The sequence below is a fragment of the Microcebus murinus genome, chromosome 13, assembly GCF_040939455.1.
Source record: "Microcebus murinus isolate Inina chromosome 13, M.murinus_Inina_mat1.0, whole genome shotgun sequence".
Classification (NCBI taxonomy): domain Eukaryota; kingdom Metazoa; phylum Chordata; class Mammalia; order Primates; family Cheirogaleidae; genus Microcebus; species Microcebus murinus.
Genome location: NC_134116.1, coordinates 72,398,904 through 72,421,294, shown reverse-complemented (window position 1 = coordinate 72,421,294; position 22,391 = coordinate 72,398,904). Strand labels below are relative to the sequence as shown.

The 22,391-nt window shown below is 33.0% G+C and overlaps 1 protein-coding gene across 7 annotated transcripts in view; it reads left to right on the top strand.

The window, feature by feature from the left end:
* The window catches only part of PDS5B (PDS5 cohesin associated factor B), a 160,071-nt gene that overhangs the window by 85,724 nt on the left and 51,956 nt on the right, over positions 1 to 22,391 (top strand). For all 7 annotated transcript variants that reach the window (XM_020290441.2, XM_076009501.1, XM_076009503.1 and 4 more), the window contains 6 exons: positions 140 to 221; positions 4,009 to 4,057; positions 6,385 to 6,524; positions 8,348 to 8,463; positions 13,257 to 13,362; positions 15,812 to 15,972. In XM_020290441.2, coding sequence (XP_020146030.1) covers positions 140 to 221; positions 4,009 to 4,057; positions 6,385 to 6,524; positions 8,348 to 8,463; positions 13,257 to 13,362; positions 15,812 to 15,972 — 654 coding nt within the window. The remainder of the gene's footprint in view (positions 1 to 139; positions 222 to 4,008; positions 4,058 to 6,384; positions 6,525 to 8,347; positions 8,464 to 13,256; positions 13,363 to 15,811; positions 15,973 to 22,391) is intronic.

Genomic DNA, 22,391 nt, shown 5'->3' with positions numbered 1-22,391 from the left:
TCCTTTCCTCTGTGAGTTTTACTTCATCTGTCATCTACTTTTGTAATTTGAACCTTTTAAAAAAGTTATTTAGTTGAAATATTCTAGCAGTATTTTTATCCTGTTTTGTTATTTAAATTTACATGTTTGTGTTTTTCAGAGCATTGAATGAAATGTGGAAATGTCAAAATCTGCTTCGACATCAAGTAAAGGATTTGCTTGACTTAATTAAGCAACCCAAAGTAAGTTAATTTTGAAGAAACATTTTTTTGATGTTGAGTTTTGTAAAACACATGTATTTTAGTTACTGTTTACCATTGTTGCTGTGTGTTAACTAATTCTTTCTGTATGGAAGAGTTCTGACTGTAGAATTTAAAATTCCTAAATTAGAAAACTCTAATTTTAACACATTGACTGCCATACTAGAAAAAAATTTTTTCCTTGGGTCCACAGTGTTTTATTATAAAAATAGAATAAAAACTTTGAAAACAAAATGATCCTTTCTAATTTAATGAAAAATTTGTTATTTTTTATTGTTTTCTGTGCATGAGTTATATGCAACTTGAAAAATAGTTCATGTGGCTCCTAAGGTAAAGAGACATGTGAGTTACATATGCTATATGAGGCCTTGGGCTCAAAACTGGCGAGCATGAGGTAAATACAACTCACATGGCAGTTAATGTGTTAAAGAAACTTTTTACATAGAAAATTTCAAATGTTTGTATCTGCAAAAGGTGCTTCCCAAAAGGAAAGAGAATGTACTTCTATGTACTCAAAATTAAGGTTTTTTTGGTCGCTTTAAAATAAGGAAATAAGTCTCGGTGTGGTGACTAACACCTGTAATCTTAGCACTTTGGGAGGCCGAGGCAGGAGGGTCACTTTGAGGCCAGGAGTTCAAGATTAGCCTGAGTAAGAGCAAGACAACTCCAAGTCTAGAAAAAATAGAAAAATTAGCGGGGCATGGTGGTGTATGCCTAAAGTCCCAGCTATTTGGGAGGCTGAGGCAGGAGGATCGCTTGAGCCCTGGAGTTTGAGGTTGCATAGAGCTCTGATGACGCCACTACACTTTAGTCCGGGCAACAGAGTGAGACTCTGTCACAAATAAAAAATAATAAAGAAGTAAAGATTCTCTCCAGCTCCAAGTTCTGTGGTATAAAAAATAAAAGATATAGAATTAGAAAAAATATTTTAAATAAAATATAAAATAATTAAAAAAAAGGAGTAAAGAAATAATAACTCAGCATTATTGGAAGAATAGAAAATAGGATAAAATTACACTTTTTCTTGCCAGTCTAAGATGCTCCCAACATCTTTGTATACTCTTATGATTTTAGAAAGTTCCAGTGATCATGTAATTATAGTTAGATATCTTGATATTTTTACTTATAATTAATGTGATTTTAATGTACTATCTTGTCTTCATAAATGTAATTTAATGATGGTAATCATCCAGTGGATGTATCATTTTATTTTTGGACATTTAGAATGGTTCTTGGTTTCTTTTTTTAATTGAGAATGCTATATGTAGGCCTGTAAAGGCATAATTCCTCTAAAAAGCTGTGTGCGTGGCCTTTTAATTTACATTCAGGGAAAACAATGTAGTATTACTCTTTGTTTCTTTTTCAGTCCATAGTGATTCCCTCAAACTTGCCCCCCCCCACTCCCAACACATACCTCTCTTGTTCATAAGACAGGCGTCAATAGATCAGTATTGTTTCATCTAAGGGGAGAAAATTTCCAGTTTCCCTCGGCATAAATTGGTCAATTGCCCTAAAAGCAATAAACTAACACCATTTGTTTGAATGGTTTATAGCGACCCTCTCACTATTTTTTTAAACCTTCAAATCACAAGTAATAAGGCATTTTGTACCATTTGTTGGCCTATTCGAAGCTTACATTTGAATAGTATTTTTGTTTTATAGGCTAACCTTTTTATGTTTTATTGAATATAATTTAACCTTTTTTTCTATGGCTATTGAGTATATTGAGCCTTAAAATATGTTTTCTCTAAAAATAAATGACTTAAAACTAATTTAGTGATTCTACTGTTTCCTTTCTCTTAACCCCATTGCAATTAGTGTGTTTTAGTCAATAAGCATGTGTTTCAGTCAGTAATCTCTGGATAAAGTACCTCTGTTTGCTACCTAGAGCTGCAAATTAATTTACTTCCTTCTGGGCAAAGATATAAAAGTGTTAATTAAAAAAATACAATAAGATGTTCTTATATGCATGTGTATAAACTTGTTCCTGATTTTAGGCATTATTGAAGTCATAATAGCAGCCAGGTAGAATGTTAAATTTGTCTATCATGTTGAACAAGCATGATACATGAGATTATGATCAAATATAACTTTGTTTTTGAGTTTCACTGTTACTTTAAAATTTATGTATTTAGCGGGAGCTTCTTCCTTTTGCCTGTTGGTAAAAAGTTGAGAGGGTCTCATGACTTTCCTGCTTAGTCATGAAAATCAAAGTCATGAAATCACAAAATACAATCTCAGTTCACTTAGGATGTTTAGTTCCCTTCTTTGTGGAATTTTGTTTTTGCTTGTCTTAAGTACCAAGTTATCCACATTGAAGAGGAAATTCTCATTTATGTATGGTAGGGTTGAAGAGGAAACAGAATGGAGAAGGATAGTACCCAAAATTGGAATTTTGGTGTGAAAAGAATTCTACATTCTTTCAGATTATTTAATATTCACTTTATACTAAGAATTATGGTAGACATTATAGAGTTAAAGGTAGAAGAACTACAAAATTGTGTTTAACTTTTGGGTATTTATATTCTTATTTTACCAGGAAGACTCTTAGATACTTAACAATCAGTATGGTTTTTGTTTGTCTGTTTTGTTTTTGTTTTTTGCTTTCTTCATTATTCAGTCTGGTTAAGTCAATTTTTAATTCTTAGCTCAGAAACATAGTCCTTCTACTTCATTTAATTAAACTGATAATGCTCAGTGTCACTCACAAATGACTTTGTAATTTCCAGTATTACACTTTTGTTGGTGCTGTTTCTTTTTCATGTTGATCAGCTTCTCGAAAGCCCAGCATCACCCTGTTCCCCTCCCCAGATAAAACAATAGATTTCATATGTTTCTAGACAGAACTGTTCAGTACTTTAAATTCCAATTATTTGGGAATTCTTGTACTTTATTATACTTTTCCTCTCACTTCTTATCCAGCTTGCTCTCACTAGGGCTGGTTTGTTTGTTTAATTCATTGCCTTTGAGTCAAGGTTTATCTAGCTCAGTATTTTAAACAGACTTGCTCAGTGACATTTTTTTTTTAATAACACTACGCTGATGCAGCAAATAATTATTCTGAGAAACATCTTTTATACATGGGACTTTACATGCAGTTGTACATGAATGTATTACATGCAGTACAATGTAGTGAGCACATTCACTGAAATAATGCTACCCTGATGCAACTCGTATCTAGCACTCTTAGAAAGATCTTTAATACACATGAGTGACATCTTTTTAATTGTCTTTCTCCAGAGTCTTGCCCATAAGCTTCATGACTGTACTTTGTAATTCTTTTTTTTTTTTTTTTTCTTTTTCCTTATTGACAGGTATGGAGATGTACTTTGTAATTCTTAGGCCTAAACATTTTAGGAACACCTCAGAGTTTATACTTATGTCAACTTTTTGTTTCAAATAAGGCCAAAAACTTGAAAACTAACATTTCCTTGGTGTTTTGTTCCTTTTCTAAACTTAGTGTCCCTGGTCTGTTAGAACTAAAGAAACCTAAAATATCTACCTGTCCCCAAATGTATTGTAGCAGTTTTTTTTGTTTGAGTGCTGACAAAACAGGATGGGATAAGAGGTGACAACAATGGAGAATGAATTCACTTCCACCTCCTGTTTGGTTCATCTAGAGTTTTACAAATAACTAAAGAAGGATACAGTAGTGGTAAGGGCGTGAGTCTGGAGTATTAATAGGTTATGCTTATCTAATTTTCTATAGAGTGTGATAAAGATTTTTGTTAGGGAATTTTAATTTTGCATTTTTTTGTGTGATCTACAGACAGATGCCAGTGTCAAGGCCATATTTTCAAAAGTGATGGTTATTACAAGTAAGTTATTTTAAATCTATATAAAATTTAAGATTTATTTGAAATATTGTTTATAATTGTTTTATGTAGTGTATTGTAATAGACTATGACAACATAGGAATTTCACATTATCTTCAGTGTCTTATATGAGCAAGAGTTGGAAAAAAGGATTTAGTATATAAATTTATTTTTGAGAATTTATTTAAATCATTATATAAGCTTACTGTAAAAACTGAATCTGTCCTTTGGTGTTGCTTGGTCTCATGTGAATCTATTTTGAAGCTAATTTCACTGTGAGCCAAAATTTAAAGGATATACCTAATAGTTACATAGCGGCTTCTTTGAAAATATATTAGTATGCTTTTTTGGTTTAAGTGATGTTATTTAAATGTTATTTAATTGCATTTAACAGTAAATACTAACATATTATGTGTTGTGTCCCCTTTGTTCAGTACAGGAGTGGGGAAAACTAGCTTAGCTGCCTGGTTTTGTTTTTGTTTTTGGTCACTGAGATAAAGCTCAAAAAGTAGCTGTTTTTGCAGGTCATTTTTCCTCCCACCTCAGAGATCACTGTGTATAGTGTATGGGCAGAGGGATAATCAGGCACACCTGGAGGAATGCTTCTGCTGAACTTAAAATGAAGAGATTTTAAGATGGATCTGAGATGCTAAATATTCCAAGATGTATGTGGACATAATGTTAATATTATGTCCATAATGTATATGGTCACAATATTCCAAGATGTATATGGACATTATAGTAAACCTAACTCACTGGGTTTTGGATTAAGTGATGAAAGTTTTAGCATGAGTAGAGCTTTTAAGACCAAAATATCTTTCAGTCCTGGGTAAACTATTTTTTAGTCCTCTGGGTTAACTTGCTAAAGCAAGTCGTTTTGGGCTATTGCTTTTTTATAACTGTTTCCTCAGTAGTTTAGCTGTGGATACTATCCCCTACAGGAAGCATTCTCTATATTCTACATTCCCCCCCGCCCCCCCAGTCCATTTTCTTCTGGCAAGTACAGTGTTTCTCAGATTCTTTTCTGAGGAATACTGGCATCCTACAGCTGTTAACAGTATTGTGAGGGGAAAAAAAGGTTCCATGGTCATATATGTTTATAGAATGCTGAATTAAACATTTTTGTTTTTTCCCTTCTTTTTCCTTCCCCACCTTTGTTTTCTTAAATAATAAGACGTATTGTAGTTTCATGAGATGCCTCTTTAGTATGAAGGAGCTATAAAGTGACATTTTCCAAAATTATTTGAAAACAGTACCTTTTTCTGAACACTATTAAACTCTAGTGAACTGCTAGTGATCTTTGGAACACATATTGCAAAGTGCCTGCACTAGCAGTTTTCCTTCTTGCCCTCAGGTGCTTATTATGTAAACATTTAGTTTTTCTTTTGTAATTGATCATCTTTATTTGTTGCACTGTAATGTGGTTCTCTTTCTTTGCAGTTGATTTTTTTGTATTATAGAAACACGAGAAGGTCATACAGCAAGTATTTAGGATTAATGTATTAATGGATTCTTACTACATTCAGTGATTAAATCATTCTCACCAAGATTTAACATTTCAGAGTTGTATGTGAACTTAATGCATTGATACTATATTCGTATTTTAAGATTCAGTTGAATTTCTAGTATTTTTGTAGTCCTATATTAAAATTGCTGTTATTAGAGTTATCCTAGTCTTGTTATAACAGTTAAGTAGCCAGAAAAAAGATACTAGGATCAACATTTTATTAGCTCTCGTGTTTTGATACATAGACACCTTAAAAATGATAAAAATCATTTTTAATTCAAAGACATATCCTTTTTCATGCAGTAATGATATAACCAGTAGTAACACTTGGAATATATTGCTCGTATATGTCAGTGCTAGATAGCATGCATGTATATGTGAATTATTTCTTGGTTGGTTTAACAATAAACAAGGAAATACAGGGAAATAGCTTCTTAAGGGGAAAACTTATTGATTAATCTCTTGCTATGAATTATAAGAGAATGATGCATGCAACAAGTTTAAGGGTAAATAATAAAAGTGGTATTATTCCGGTTGACATTATAATGCCTTTAAATATTATAAAGAGTTATTTAGAAATACCCAGTTCAGTCTTTTCCCTTGTATATATGTCCCTTCACAGTGATCCTGTTTTATATTTTTAGAGAGCAAATTTTTTATTTGTGAAAGTTAGCTGTTGAAGGTGCCTCACAATTTATTTTGTTAAACTAAACCAAATTCATAGGTAAGGATTATAAAAGTAATAAAAGGAATGAAAAATGTCGATCCTTTATTATTTTGAGATTTTCTTTTGTATTTTAATTGAATTTTAATTTATTTTAAGGAAATTTGCCAGATCCTGGTAAGGCTCAGGATTTCATGAAGAAATTCACACAGGTGTTGGAAGATGATGAGAAAATCCGAAAACAGTTAGAAGTACTTGTTAGTCCAACATGTTCCTGCAAGCAGGCTGAAGGTTGTGTGGTAAGGAGAGAAATTAAAAGAGCTAGATTTGAAAAAGTCCCCATACCTTTTTTAGGTTCCCATTTTTATAAAAAGTAATTTATATTCATTATGTAAAATTTAGAAAATGTTGCATAAATAATAATACAAATAAACTATAATCTCTCTATAGCAACAATTGCTGTTAATATTATGGTATATATCCTTCCCAAGTGAGATTATATTACATAGTTTTGAACATTTTACTTAATTTTCATTAATCTTTTTGTAGGAGTTAATAGGTACATTGCATACCATTAAATATATTTACATAATTTATTGAGTAGTTCACTGTGTTACACATTGAGATTTTTCCCCACTTTTTGATTAATTTAAAGAGCAGTATAAATTAATACCTTGATAGCCAATTATCTTGATTATTTTTTAAGGACAAATTCCAAGAAGTACAATTGCAGGGATTAAAAGTCCATTTTTAAAGCCTTTAATATTTATTGGCGAATTGTTCTCCAGAACTGAATTAGTCTTATGGTAATCACCAGTAATGAGTATGACTGTTTTCTAACGCATAACAATATCGGCCAATATCATTGCTGGAAACAAAAATCAAATAAAAACAAACAAAAAGCTATTTTGCTGGATATGTATTTATTGGTTACTAGTCATCTGACTGTTTCTTCTCTTTTAGTTTATTGGCCATTCATATTTCTTTTACAAAAGTTGTGTGTTTATAATCATTGCCTATTTTTATGAAATGGTATTTGTCTTTATCGTATTGATTTGTGAGTTTGCCGCGTGATATTGTCTGTTAATTTGCAAATAATTTCCTGTCAGTTGTAGCTTGCTCTTTCATTTTGTTTATGTTCTTTATGTACCAAAGTTTCTCTTTTCATCTAGCTGAGTCTATCACTATTCTCCTCATGGTTTTTGCTTATGGTGACCTGCTTATAAAATCTTATTCTGGCCGGGCGCGGTGGCTCACGCCTGTAATCCTAGCTCTCTGGGAGGCCGAGCCGGGCGGATCGTTTGAGTTCAGGAGTTCGAAACCAACCTGAGCAAGAGCGAGACCCCGTCTCTACTATAAATAGAAAAATTAATTGGCCAACTAATATATATAGAAAAAATTAGCTGGGCATGGTGGCGCATGCCTGTAGTCCCAGCTACTCGGGAGGCTGAGGCAGGAGGATTGCTTGAGCCCAGGAGTTTGAGGTTGCTGTGAGCTAGGCTGACGCCACGGCACTCACTCTAGCCTGGGCAACAAAGCGAGACTCTGTCTCAAAAAAAAAAAAAAAAAAAATCTTATTCTGTTCCAGGTCAATGAAAATATTTACTGTTGTCAGTGTTTCTTAATCTGTTACCCATCTATCTTCTGAGATGCTTTTTAGAGAAAGATCATTCTTGGCTCCATGAGAGATCAACTAAATGAGAATCCTCAGTTAGATGCAGGAATCTATAGTTTTAACAATCACCTCTGATAATTGCTTGCTGAAGTTTGTATATCCAGTGACCCTTGATTTTATTCTTTTGTAGTCTTATAATTTTTAAATATTTTTGGTGTAAGGTATGAAATAAATTACCTACCTTTGTTTTTATTCCAAATGTCTGTCCAGTTATTTTAATACAATGTATTGAATAATCTGTCTTTTTTCTATTTTACTTGAAATGGCACCTTTCCAATATGCTAAATTCTTAATCCAGTCTTTTTTTTTCTGGATTAATTAAAATCTCATTGGTTTGTTTATTCTAGCACCATTACTATATGGTTTTTATTATTGTAGGTTCTTAATATTTTAATGTAATGATTTGTTTAAAATATTATTATAATATTTAAAAAATCTGCATTACAGCGTGAAATAACTAAGAAGTTGGGCAACCCCAAACAGCCCACAAATCCTTTCCTGGAAATGATCAAGTTTCTTTTGGAGAGAATAGCACCTGTGCACATAGATACTGAATCTATCAGGTATTTGTATATAAAAATATTAAGTTCTCATTACGGTTTATTCATTCACACATTCAGGGGGTTAGTTACTATTGAGTACCTGGTATATACAAAACACCAAACTAGCTACTCATCTGTGTATATGTGCATATATACTCATTTATATATATCCGTATGTATTTCTATGTGTGTGTATATATATACACTTGCCTGAGTATATCTGTATATAGTTTTTATTGTTATTTATTTTAAATAGTGGTTCAAATTATGTGAGAAATTGTCAATCCAAATCTAATTTTTATCTGTTAACAGTATACCAGGAACTCCTTTTTTTGTTAGCTCACATAGGTTAGATAATATGAACATATTTTAGGCCAGGCTCAGTGGCTCATGCCTATAATCAATCTTGGCACTCTGGGAGGCCGAGAAAGGAGGATTGCTTGAATCAGGAGTTCAAGACCAGCCTGAGCAAGAGCAAGACCCTATCTCTACTAAAAATAGAAAAATTAGCCAGGCATTGTGGCACACAGCTGTAATCCTACCTACTTGGGAGGCTGAGGTAGGAGGATTGCTTGAGCTCAGGAGTTTGAGGTTGCAGTGAGCTATACTGATGCCACTTCACTCTAGCTGGAGCAACTGAGTGAGACTCTGTCTCAAAAAATAAATAAATAAAATAAAATAAATAAAAGTACTTATACTGTGTACACACACACACACACACACACACATATATAGTGCATACTGGTTTATTAATCATCAGTAGTGTCCTTTGTGGGGTATATACTAGAATCTAAAGTAAGTAATATTAGTGATTTTTTATCCTGTACTCAGTGAAGCTCTTTTTGTGATGTTTTGTTAGAGAGGGCAATTAGGTATAGCTTTGGGTCCTTGATCCCTCACAAATAGACCTGACTTTGGTTACCCAGTAATCCCTTTGGACTCCTTTTGCATCAGTTTTCATTTGAAGAGATGGTTCTGAAGTTTAAAAAACAAAACAAAGACTAGAATGCTGCGTATTAATAAGAGGAAGAATCTGAATCAAACTATAATCCCATGCCTTCTGTATTCAAAGTAATACTAGTCAGTTATTGGCAAAGCATACTCTGCTGTTAATCTGCCTTCTGTCTAGTAGTAGAATACATATTTTTAATCAGGAGATTATGTTATGGTTCAATATGATTAGTACAAATAGAGTTCAGGGAAAGAGGCTATCTCTAAGGGGTAACACTTCAACTAAGAGGGAAGAATGGGTAAGGTTTTGTTTCTACAAAGATGGGAGAAAGTTTTTTCTTGGCATTGAGATTAACAGAATCTCAGTCTGTCATCTGGATAGGAAAGAACAGGGATATTTAGAAAATGATTGCCATCTATTTAAATTGTAATATGGAGTGGTATAAAGGTGTTTGAGATGATCCTTAAAAACTAGGTTGGAATCAGAAGGCCTTTGAGACTGAGCTTTAGAGCTTTTAGTTTATTCTTTGATCTGTCAGGAACCATGGATGATTGAGATGATGGTTAGGAGGGCGGCAGTAGAAGAGATAGCTTGCCAAGGTGTTATTGTAATTGTCTATGTATGGTAGTGGGATGGAAAGGAAAGAACATATTTGAGGGAAGTTTTAAAAGAACGATGTAAAAAATTGTCACCTTACTGGAAATGGAGCATAAAGGCAAAGAAAGTCAGAAATATAAGGGTTCAACTTCAAATGATGTAGAGAATAGTAATACCTTGAAAAGAATGAAGGGAGCTATTTTTGAAGGATGTGAGAAATGATGTGCTTCTTATTTGGACATAATGATATTTTTAAAATCAAGGAATATTGAGTTTAATGTGAAACTGAAAATGGATTAGTAGTCTACTGAGATTGTGTAGAAAGAAGTAAAAAGATCATGGACAGAACCTTGGAAATTTTTTTACAGTAGAGAAATTACAGAAATCTAAGAAGACCATATTATTGCAGTGTTTTGAAATTTAAGATGGAGAAAGGTATACTGTGAACAGACAGAGACTAAGGACCAAGAAACAGGCCTTTGGCTTTAGCATTCAGGGGGTCATAGTGATTTAGAAGGATATGTCAAAACATAAACTGTAACTGGTAGCAATTAGTACTTTATAATATGCCTGGGATGACTGTAAGAGTTTTTCATGTTTTAACTAATTTTACTACTTTGTGAGATGGCAGCTATTATTATTCCCATTTTACAGATAAGGAGTAGTGAATTACATAGATGTTGAGTAACTTTCCCACTTTTGGGAAGTGGAGAGCAGTGTTTAAACCCAGGACATCTGTCTGCAGAGCCTATTTGGTTAACCACCATACTGTACAATGAGCCTCCAGAAAGATTATACTCATGGCTCAGTGGCTCATGCCTGTAATCAATCTTGGCACTCTGGGAGGCCGAGAAAGGAGGATTGCTTGAATCAGGAGTTCAAGACCAGCCTGAGCAAGAGCAAGACCCTATCTCTACTAAAAATAGAAAAATTAACCAGGCATTGTGGCACACAGCTGTAATCCTACCTACTTGGGAGGCTGAGGTAGGAGGATTGCTTGAGCTCAGGAGTTTGAGGTTGAGTTTTAGTCTCTTTTAATAGTCAATAAGTGTCCATTTCACTTGACTCTTTCCAACAGTGGTTACTGACCTTTTCCGTCTTTGTCATTTTATAAGTGAATGAATAATGGTACCATTTAAAAAACTTTTGTATTACAAATAAAGTTGAATATTTGTTAATCAAATTGAACTTTTTTTTCATGTTTCTTGGCTAATTGCATCTTTTGGGAGAATGCCTGATTTTTCTATGAGGGACTCAGAGGAATTGTCTTTTTCTTATTGATTATATGAATGCTTCATAAAAAATAAGGCTGTCATCCCAGTTGGATTGCCTTTTAAATCCCAGGCTGTCATCCCAGTTGGATTGCTTGACATTAATAAATATTAAATTATATAATTAAATATGTCAGTCATTTCCTTTATGGTTTCTTTCTGCCTTTGGTATCATATTAGCAGTTCTGTTTTTTACATTTAAATTTGTAATTAGCCTGGAATTTAGTATAAGGCAAACATAGAGATCCAACCCTTTTTTTAAGGCACATGATAGTTGTACCAACTTCAGTTGTTGAAAGTTGATTTATTCTCATTTGATTTGAGATATTCCCTTATTATAGCATAAATACTTAGATGGTTTGGACCCTTACTGGATTTTCTTTTTGGTTCTTTTGTCTTTTGAGGTTATGATACATTTTTATCTCATAGAGGAAGTTCTTTTATCCCTCTTCCCATAAAATTTATTAGCTGTTCACCAACATTAATTAATTCTTCCAGATGAGCCTTAGTGTGCATTTGTTGAATCTTGCCCAACACCAGCTGACTTATAGATTCTATGCATTACAACTTTTTAGTTATTTTCTATATTTTTGACTTGTCATTATGAATAGATATCCACTCTCTGTTTTTTAAGTGTCTTTTACTGATACAGAAAAGCACTATTTTGTTTTGTTTTGTTTTGTTGGTGTTGCTTCACTGAATTCTTAGTATTTTTAAATCGTTTTTCAGTTGCTTCTCTTTAGTCTTTTGGGTTGATGTTTTTTCCCCACAGATTTTTTTTTGTATGACTCTTGTTCTTTATAAGCTTAGTTGTACTTCTTCAGAAATGCCTTTCCTAATTATCTCGCCTAAGGAACTTCTCTTCTTGTCTTGGCCTTTTTTGTAGTCTTTATTGTTCTCTGATGATTTTTTTTATGTGTTTGCTTTGGCCTTCTGTCCCTAGACTGAGAGCTTCATGCCTTCATTCATGGAAGAAAATAATGAGTTTAATTTTGGATATGTGCTATTTTTCATTCATGTGGTACATCTAGGTAAAAAATCTTAGGGTCACTGAAAATATGGGAAGAGGATTCAGATTGAAGATTTCAATTTAGAATAGTTGGAGATATGAGACTAGAATAATTAAGGAAAATGAGCAGAAAAAGAAGAGAAACACTCTCAGAAATATCAGCTTTTAGAGGGATAATAAATCTAAGGGGACACTCTGTAAGGGAGACAAATATATTTTAATTGTAGCTTGACCTTAAATTTGAGGACATAATATTTTTATACAAACATATATTTACTAAACATATTAAAGAACATTGAATAATTCAATTTTCTTGTATTTTGCTGTTTTATGTTTCTATTTAACCTGGTGTTTGCTTTTTGTAAAAAGAACAAATACTCATCAGTGTAAATGATTATTTTAGGTAATTATTTTGTCAGTGTATTACAGCTGTTTATTTTAAAGTAATAAGCTTGTTTTTAGAAGAAAGTTTGAAAACATTGTGTTTCTCTTTTGATCTGTTGTAGTTCCTTTTCTAATGTTCCAGTGAGATTTTGTCATATATCTGTTATCTAGGTATTTTTATAACTTTTAGGAGTTTTATAACTTTTTAAATAACTTTTATAACTTTTATTTCAGTATATATTGTTCTACTTGCCGGACTAATAATGAATTTTAGATAATTGAAAAATAATCTATCATTTTTGTGTTTGGGCTCAGGCCATCCATGGAAAAGACAATAATAAAGATATTGATAGCCTTAATAAAGAGCAAATCAAATAACATTTTTACCTCATTTGAATGGGCAAGGGAAAATAACTGCTTTTAAAATGAAGCATCTCAAAGTATTCTGTTATAGTTATTTGTTTTGCTCTAGTGTTTGAGAAACAGCTATATCATTTGTATGTGGTTTGGATGTGTATATATAAGATTTAGGATTTTCTTTGACACTGCTATTAAATAACAGTTGAAAAAAATGACAGTTTTATTTTTTGTCGTACTTCAGTGCTCTTATTAAGCAAGTGAACAAATCTATAGATGGAACAGCAGATGATGAAGATGAGGGTGTTCCAACTGATCAAGCCATCAGGGCAGGTCTTGAACTGCTTAAGGTAAATGTCTATTTGAAATCAAGTGCCTACTTAGATAACTGTTAAACACATGTAGTTTATATTACTGTTCTTGAGGTTTGCTGCTTAAGTTTATGTAACCTAAAGTTTTTTCAGTTGTTTTAGATAATTTAGGAATTACATGTTTGTTTTGACATGTAAGCTGAATATTTTCAGATTTAAATTCTATAATCTAGCCTTGTATTAATTACGTTAAAATAGTGGAATATGATTTGCAGGGGTCCTCAAACTTTGTAAACAGGAGGCTAGTTCACTGTCCCTTTGTTGCCCAGGCTAGAGTGAGTGCCATGGTGTCAGCCTAGCTCACAGCAACCTCAAACTCTTGGGCTCAAGCAATCCTCCTGCCTCAGCCTCTCGAGTAGCTGGGACTACGGGCATGCGCCACCATGCCTGGCTAATTTTTTCTATATATATTAGTTGGCCAGTTAATTTCTTTCTGTTTATAGTAGAGACGGAGTCTCGCTCTTGCTCAGGGTGGTTTCGAACTCCTGACCTTGAGCAATCCGACCTCCTCGGCCTCCCAGGGTGCTAGGATTACAGGCGTGAGCCACTGTGCCTGGCCTAGATTTTTCTAATTTTATTCTTATAAACAGTGGTAGATGAATATTTCTATGTAAGATCTCTTGGTTATGTCTTCCTTTTTTTTGAAAACTAGAAGGGCATTAGTGGGTCAAAGAGGATGACCATTTTCAAATTCTTGGATATATGTATTCAAATTCCTTTACAGAAAAATTATACTGTATCCCATCAATAGTGTATAGAGGTACTCATCTTCTTAAACCTTAAAACATGAAATATTATAAATTTTAAAAAGATTTGCAAATCTGATAAGCAAAAATGTTTTAATTTGCATAATTATTACTGAGGCTCATCTTCCATATGTTAATTATTGGTGCTTTCCCTATGGTGAATTGATTATTTTTATCCTTTATTCATATATCCACTGATATCTCAAACTTTTGTGTTTTTTTAGTGATTTGAATGAGCTTTTTATTTCCTTTGCTTTTTTTATGGAATATACTTGACATAAAAAATGTATTCTATGTGAGTTATGAAGTATATAATATAAAATGAAACCAGTGAAAAGTAAATAGAATGTTAACTCAAAAAGAGTATTAAAAATACTGTTGAAGATCCCTGAGTGGTTTTTCTCCTTGACTCACATCCCCCAGGTATTACTGTCCTGAATTTTGGATTTATTATTCTCTTAACATTCTTTATAGTTTTATCATCTATAACTATGTATCTATCTCTAAATAATATATTGCTTAATTTGATTATTTTTGAGTCTTATAAATATGGCATATGTAGTATATTTTTTTGCCTTTTTTTTTTTGCATGCCACATTTGATTCCCATTGCTTATACTTGTTCAGAGACTTTTTATTGTTTTTTAAACTCTTAATCCATTTGATTTATTTTGAAATTGTATATGGGGGGGTGTCTAATCTGATTTTCTCCTAATACCTATTCAGTTTTCTCAGGACTGTTTTCTGTTGCCTTCTTTATAGTCAACTACAATTTATGTAATCTAAATTCTCACATAGGCCGGGAGCGGTGGCTCACGCCTGTAATAGTAGCACTCTGGGAGGATCGCTCAAGGTCAGGAGTTTGAGACCAGCCTGAGCAAGAGCGAGACCCCTGTCTCTACTAAAAAAATAGAAAGAAATTAATTGACCAACTAAAAATATATAGGAAAAATTAGCCGGGCATGGTGGCGCATGCCTGTAGTCCCAGCTACTCGGGAGGCTGAGGCAGAAGGATCGCTTGAGCCCAGGAGTTTGAGGTTGCTGTGAGCTAGGCTGCTGCCATGGCTCTCTAGCCCAGGCAACAGAGTGAGATTCTGTCTCATTCATTCATTCATAAATACATACATACATACATACTCATATATGCTAAGGTCTGTTACTTTGCTTTTTCTGTTTCATGATTTTCTAATATTAATACCATATTGATTTGGTTAATGTAATTTTATAGGTTTTTTTGTTTGTTTTTTACTATCTGATAAGTGTTTTATCACTTTCTCTAGTTTACTTTTTTCAAAAATGTCCTTAGCTCGTATCCTATAGTGACCTTTATTTAGAAGATATTTTGTTAAATTCTCTCTTTCTATCTCCTTTTCTCTTTTTCTCATTCCCCACACTGCAAAAAAAATACTCCAAGCAGTAATCAAAATCCAAATTATTTTGACTAGCAGCATAATAACATGTAATTTAATTTTGGAAGAAATGACTTCTTTGTATCATGCAGTCTTTTTGCATAGGAATATTTCTGTTATATATTTGAGTTTTAAGTTTTAGTTGTAATGCTCTCAATTTCTTGTTAGTTATTTTTGTATTGACTTTGGTTTGTAGTATTTGTAATGTAATATTTTGGATCTGTGTTTTAAAGATGAAAAGTTTTACAAATCATTTTTATGATCAATTTTGTAGGTACTCTCATTTACACATCCCATTTCCTTTCATTCTGCTGAAACATTTGAATCACTCTTGGCTTGTCTGAAAATGGATGATGAAAAAGTAGCAGAAGCTGCATTACAAATTTTTAAAAACACAGGAAGCAAAATCGAAGAGGATTTCCCACACATCAGATCGTGAGTTGAGTTTATTATGATAAATATTCTGGGCATCAGAAAAATAATTTTATATTTCTTGATTTATGTAAAAATTAGAATCTTTCAAGTTTCGAGGAAAATTGTGTAGGTTATCTTAAGCCTATACTGTTGAATTTAGATTCTCCTTTCCTGAGAGAGAGCATTGATTGGTATTTTAGAAGATACATGAAAATGGGGGATAAATATGGCATATCTTTCTGAAGCATCAGTTTAACAATCCCTGATATATTATGGCTTAGAGTAAACAATTCACATGAATTGAAGGTACAATGGGAAATTTCAAAGGTGTTTCAGCACGACTGTCCATAGTACTCTTTACTTTCCTCTGTGATTGAGGGTACTGGACCAAAAATTTTCAGAAGCAGTGCTTTACTTGATGTAGGGAAGTAGGGAAGCATGGGAATACTCGTCTCAATAGCAGTGTAATTTTTTTCTGCATTCCAGTATTTCTAGGAATTAGAAATTGAGCTGTTATCCTAGTACTCTGTAATAGTGGTTGATCATTGTTCAAGATTACATAATGGCTCAGAAGAATAAGTCTTCTTTCCTTATAAGTAACTACATACTTCTCTATATTCATCTCTTCTACCTGTTCCTGGAGAGAAGATCAAATGAGTGGTCCTGATACTGCCATAGTCATAGGTGGTAGGTTTCACCTCTGTCTCATCACTCTGGCTTAGCCACTGGTCTGGTTAGTTGTGGTTGGGGTATTATGTTTCTTCATGCAGAAGAATTGCCTATGGCTCTTTTCCTCAGAAAGAGACAATGGACAAAGCTAGCTATTAGAGTCTCTCATTAATTTTTGTTACTCCTTTTTGTTCATGTGAACTTAATTCTAAAATCTACTGATAAATAGGACAAAGTCATTGTTTAAAATGGTAATTGAAACATACTAGGATTTTGTAACACTAGTCTCTATGACAAGAGTAAGAAACCTTATTGTTTGGAATTGGCTTCTTAAGTGAGCCCAGAGCATAAATTTCCCTTTGCAGTGATACTGTGGCTCTTCTAGTAAGATCAGGGATTAGAGTTTGGTTTTTAAAAACACACACGTGCACGAATATGCACATGCTCCTTCTCTCTCTGTGTCTCTATCTTGATATGTGTGTGTGTATAAAAACTGTGTTTAACTTTATACCATTTACTGGATGCTTACCAATTGTACTGTCTCATTTAAACCTTGTAACAATTCAGTGAAATGTGGTTATTATCTTGTTTTTCCAAATGAGGAATCTAATGTTCAGAGAGGTAAATGGACCTATGTCCTATAGCTAGAAATGACAGAGCCAGGATTTGAATTTAGGCCTGTTTGGCTTCAGTGCCTGTGGTACCATATCTGTTATGGCATAGTTCCTTTCTTCATTAGATCATTAACAAGTTTTAGTTTGGTTTATTCACTAGAGTTTTTTTTACTATTTTCATTCTAGACTGTCTTCCTAGTATTCTTTATATATATGTATTTTAAACTCTAATCCCATGACAGATTACCTTTATATTTTAAAGAAACATTGTTTGATATATTTGTAGGAGAACTACGAGAGCAAGGTCGAAAGGTGGACATTTTAGAACACGCAAGGGCATTTTAAAACATGTGCTGCTTTAATATGGAACTGAAGTACTTAAAATTATTTGATTTATATGCTGAATATATTTCAAATGTCTCTCATGAGGAGAATTAACTCAACTGATATTGAATACCTGCTGTATGCACACACTGTTCTTGATGAAGTAACTAATAATATCTTCCAGGAGATAAAATATGTATGCAGATTTAATGTTTTAAATTATTAAATTGGGTGAGTTGATTTTCAGGAAAAATAATAGAGTTAAGTTAATGTTGATTAAACTATCCCTTGAATTCCCCAAAATATTTAAAAACCCAAAGAAAAACGTTTCTGAGTAGAAGCTACCACAAACTGGAATTGGCACCAGATATGCCATTTAGACTGAATTGGATGGTTCGAGAACACTAACAGTTGATACAGAATCAGCTGTATAAGGCAATGTATAGTAAGTGTCCTATCCTTTGCTAATTTAGAGGGAAGAGACTGAGGTATAGACATGCTTTAAAAAAGAATTAAGGAAAAAATGATTTCAGCTGTAATAGGACTAATAGATTTTGTGGTCATACCATTTTTCTTTAGGCCAATCTATTTTCCTTGCTAGGAAGAGTTTGCTTACCAGGAAGTTTTGGCTTAGTGGTAAGATTAAGACTTTAAGAGGAGAATCATGAAAGAAATGTCTTTTTACCAACTTCATAAGAATAGAAAAAATTATGTACTGACACACTACAAAAATAATGATGAGTTATGGGGTTTCATTCTGACTCAGCCTTTCTCTCAGGAGTCTGGCTTACCTGAAAGTAGGCAGATATGCCAAAACTGAGGGTCCCCTCATAGCATATGTTATATCCATAGCTCAAGTAGAGCTGGTTCTCATCTTTGTAAGAGTTTTAACAGACTTGCAGAGAAATTATAGAGAGATAAAGGACTCACTATCTTTAACCCTAACTTTCTTCTCTATGCTACTTAGTCAGTTGATTAAGTAACAATGACCTTAGTTGGGAGTGTTGATGTTATTTTTTTTTTTATTTCATCATACTATGGGGGTACAAATATTGTTAAGGTTACATATATTTTCCTTGCCACGCCCCCCCCCTCAGAGATTCTAGCCATCCTTCAGGTGGCATGCATCGCACTCATTATGTAAGTATACACTCATCCCCTCCCCCCATCTGCCCAACACCTGATAAATGTTGGTTTTTTGGTTGTTTTTTTTTTTTGACATTTTGGTTACATTTTATATCTTTGCCTTTCCCTAGGAAGGGTTAGAGGTATGCCCTTCCCCTCCACAACGCTCACCACTTCCCTAAGATGTGGCTCTACCCCCCCATCCCTGATGAACACTACCACCATTTGAGCACCGTAGTTTTAATCAGTCAGTACCAATTTGATGATGAGTACATGTGGAGCCCATTTTCCTGATCTTGTGTCACCTCACTTTGGTTGATATTAATTTTTTAAGAGAAGCATTTGGTGTCCAGACACCAGGGAGATACTATCTATACTTTTGTTTAAATGGCAGAGCCAGAGAGAATTTTTGTTACTCAAAGATGAATTAACAGAATACAGAGGAGCAAATTAAGCATGAAACCTGTGTAAATATTTTAGTATTCAAAAGATAGATGATAAGCACTGTTGAGAAGAATTAAATTTTTCTAGGATAAAAAGAAAACAACAAATGACTTCTGGGGGAAAAAGAACAAAAAGATAATATATGAAAAGTAGCTAAGGAATAAAGAAGAACAGAGATTTATTTGCATTATAGAATATATTTTGTTATAAATAGCAAGGAACAAAATAAACAATATGGAAGATGGAATCAATAAACTGGAGATTGGGCTTGAAGAAAACTGCCTAGTGATTTGGAGAATATGGGCAAAAAATGAAGGCAGTTAAAGAGAATGAATTGCAGATAATAGAATATCATAATTGCCTTTTTTGGAGACGATAGTAGAATAATGGGAATTGGAAAATATTTAAGAAAATCATAATAAACTTGTTTAAAATGAATGAAAACATGAATCTGGAGATCAAGAAAACTTAACATTTTAGGAAAATATCCTGGTGTAATGTACTGAATTTTTAGTGATTGCAAGAATTATTTCACAAACATCAAGAAAAACAGAAGTTAGCTAAGTTTAGTATAGTAGAAAATTATAAGGCTGACTTATTTCTTTTCAACTACATAAAATTTCTGAAGTTACTGATTCAACAGCTGAAAAGTTGTGATGGGAAAAAAATGTAACTAAAGAATTCCCTAGGTAGCCCAAGTTGTGTTTACTAAGGACAAATGAAGGATATTCTTAAGTATATAAGGACTCAGGAAATGTATCACCTCCTTTTAATTGTGAGATCTGTCTATCAGTTGTTATGTTTCTCTCTCTCTAATGCAGTTCTGCTTATGCCCTCTAAATATGGTTTTTGTTTTCTTCTTGTTTGAATAACTCTGGTTTGTCTTTGCCTATTGTTTTACTCTCATTATTTAACTTTTAGATATGGCTGTGCAAATACTTTTGAAAACCTGAATTTTTTTTTAAGGATGATGTAAATCAGGGGTCCTCAAACTTTTTAAACAGGGGGCCAGCACTGTCCTTCAGACCGTTGGAGGGCTGGACTATAGTTTAAAAAAAAAACTATGAACAAACTCCTATGCACACTATACTTATCTTATTTTGAAGTAAAAAAACAAACAGGCAAAAACACCCGCATGTGGCCCATGGGCTGTAGTTTGAGGACGCCTGATGTAAATAAATTGACCAAGAAGAGGGAAGAAAATGCCTAATAGACTACATATTTATTAAAAAAAAAAATTGAGAAAATTATCCTCTAATAAAAGCATCAGTAAAAGTTGTCATGAGGGAGATAGTACACATCTACAAGAAACCAGGAATTCTAATTATTTTTAATTATTCAGAATATAGAGGGGAATCCTAATATTCTTGAAACCCAGGATAGCTAACAAGGATGCTAAAATCTGATAAAAGATATTCCCCCAAAGGAAAACTAAGACAAATTTTACTAATATATGATTTTTTGTATAAGTAAAATACTAGCTTAAAGAGTTTTTAGTAAAATAAGAATATATCATAGATAAATATAGTTAATTTTAGGAATCCAAAGAGGGTTGGTATTAGTAAGCCTAATCATGTTTATAATTCATTATACAAGTGGATAAAGGGAAAGTATACATGATAGATTGTTTTGATAGATGCTGAAAGGGCTTCTGATTTTATAAAAAACTATTCATAATTAGATCTAAAAAATTGGTATAAATGCCTTCATAACATAAAATAAATAGCTCTCAAACCAATGGGCAACATCATGGAATAAAACAGAAGCAGTCTCAGTAAAATCAGGAACAAGATGAGAAACCACACTATCTCTGCTATTATTTAACATTGTTTTGAAAACATTTGCCAATGTAACTACATAAAACAAAATAAGAGGTATAAGTGTTTGAAAGGAAGAAGAAAAATTATCATTTTTCTTGGAAAATCCAGGAGAATCAGTTGAAAAACTACTAGAAATGGGGTAGCCAAAATAAGTATGTAAAAATCCAAAGCTTTCCTTATACATCACTAACAGCCATTTAGAAAATATTATGAGAGTTAAATATCAGAAGACCTAGAAGTGTTTGAGGAATTTGTATTCTTGTAATGGTGGATGGGCAATTATAATATTAAGTAAATTGGTCAGGCAAAGTTAGTTTATCCAATAAATAACTAGTAAGCTGTTATGAAAAGAAAAAATTTATGTAGATTGTTTACCTTGAGTTTTATAATCTATATTTTCTAGATGGATCAAAGATAAATTCTTGCTTTGTCTAAGATATAAATATATAAAATGGGTTAATTGAAAGTATTAGTAAACAGTGTGTTTCTATAACTTCTTTGTGAGGGAAGGGACACCAATGCCAAGTCATGAATGAAAAGTGATAGATTGGATTATTTGTTAAAAATCCATTTGTTGAAAAAATATTTGTGGAGCCCTCACTGTGTATCACTACTCTAGGTGCTGAGGATGTTGTAATGAACAGGACAGGCTAAGTCTTTGTCCTTATATTTTAATGGAGGAGAGAACCACTATTTAGGTAAAAGTCAAAATCTTGAAATAAGAAACACAAGTGATATGCTGGAAGACCTTTTTCAATATATATGACTTAGAAAAGATTAATATCTGTAATGCTGTAATGCATAAAGACTCTTCATAAAGGAGTAGCAATCATAAGACTCATAGTAGAATACTAGCAAAGGGAATGCACAAGAAATTCACAAACAGGATATCCTCTTAGCCCCCAAATCATGAAAAGATGTTTATGTAATCAAAGAAATATAAATAAAAATGATTGTGAGATATAACCAGTGGTAGGTATCATTCCAGTGATGCTCTCTTGTTGGGAGTGTAAACTGATGCAGCCATCTGGGTTGGTAATGTGGTAATACGTACAAACCTAAAAATGTATGTAGTCTTTAACTCTGCAGTTTTACTTATAGAAATTTATCCCAGAGATAATTTAAAAAGATGTTCACATAATCATCATGTACATCAGGGTTCATTCAGAGAAACAGAAACTGTAGGTACAATCATGCACTGCATAATAACGTTTTGGTCACCAATGGACTGCATATACAGTGGTGGTCCCATAAGATTATAATGGAGCTGCACCTTACCAGTGTACCACTTTTATCTTTTATAGCATGTTTTTACTGTACCTTTTCTGTGTTTAGATATACAAATACTTACCATTGTGTTACAGTTGCCTGCAGTATTCAGTACAATACCATACTGTACAGGTTTGTACCTATAAACCTGAGCAATAGGCCATACCATATAGCC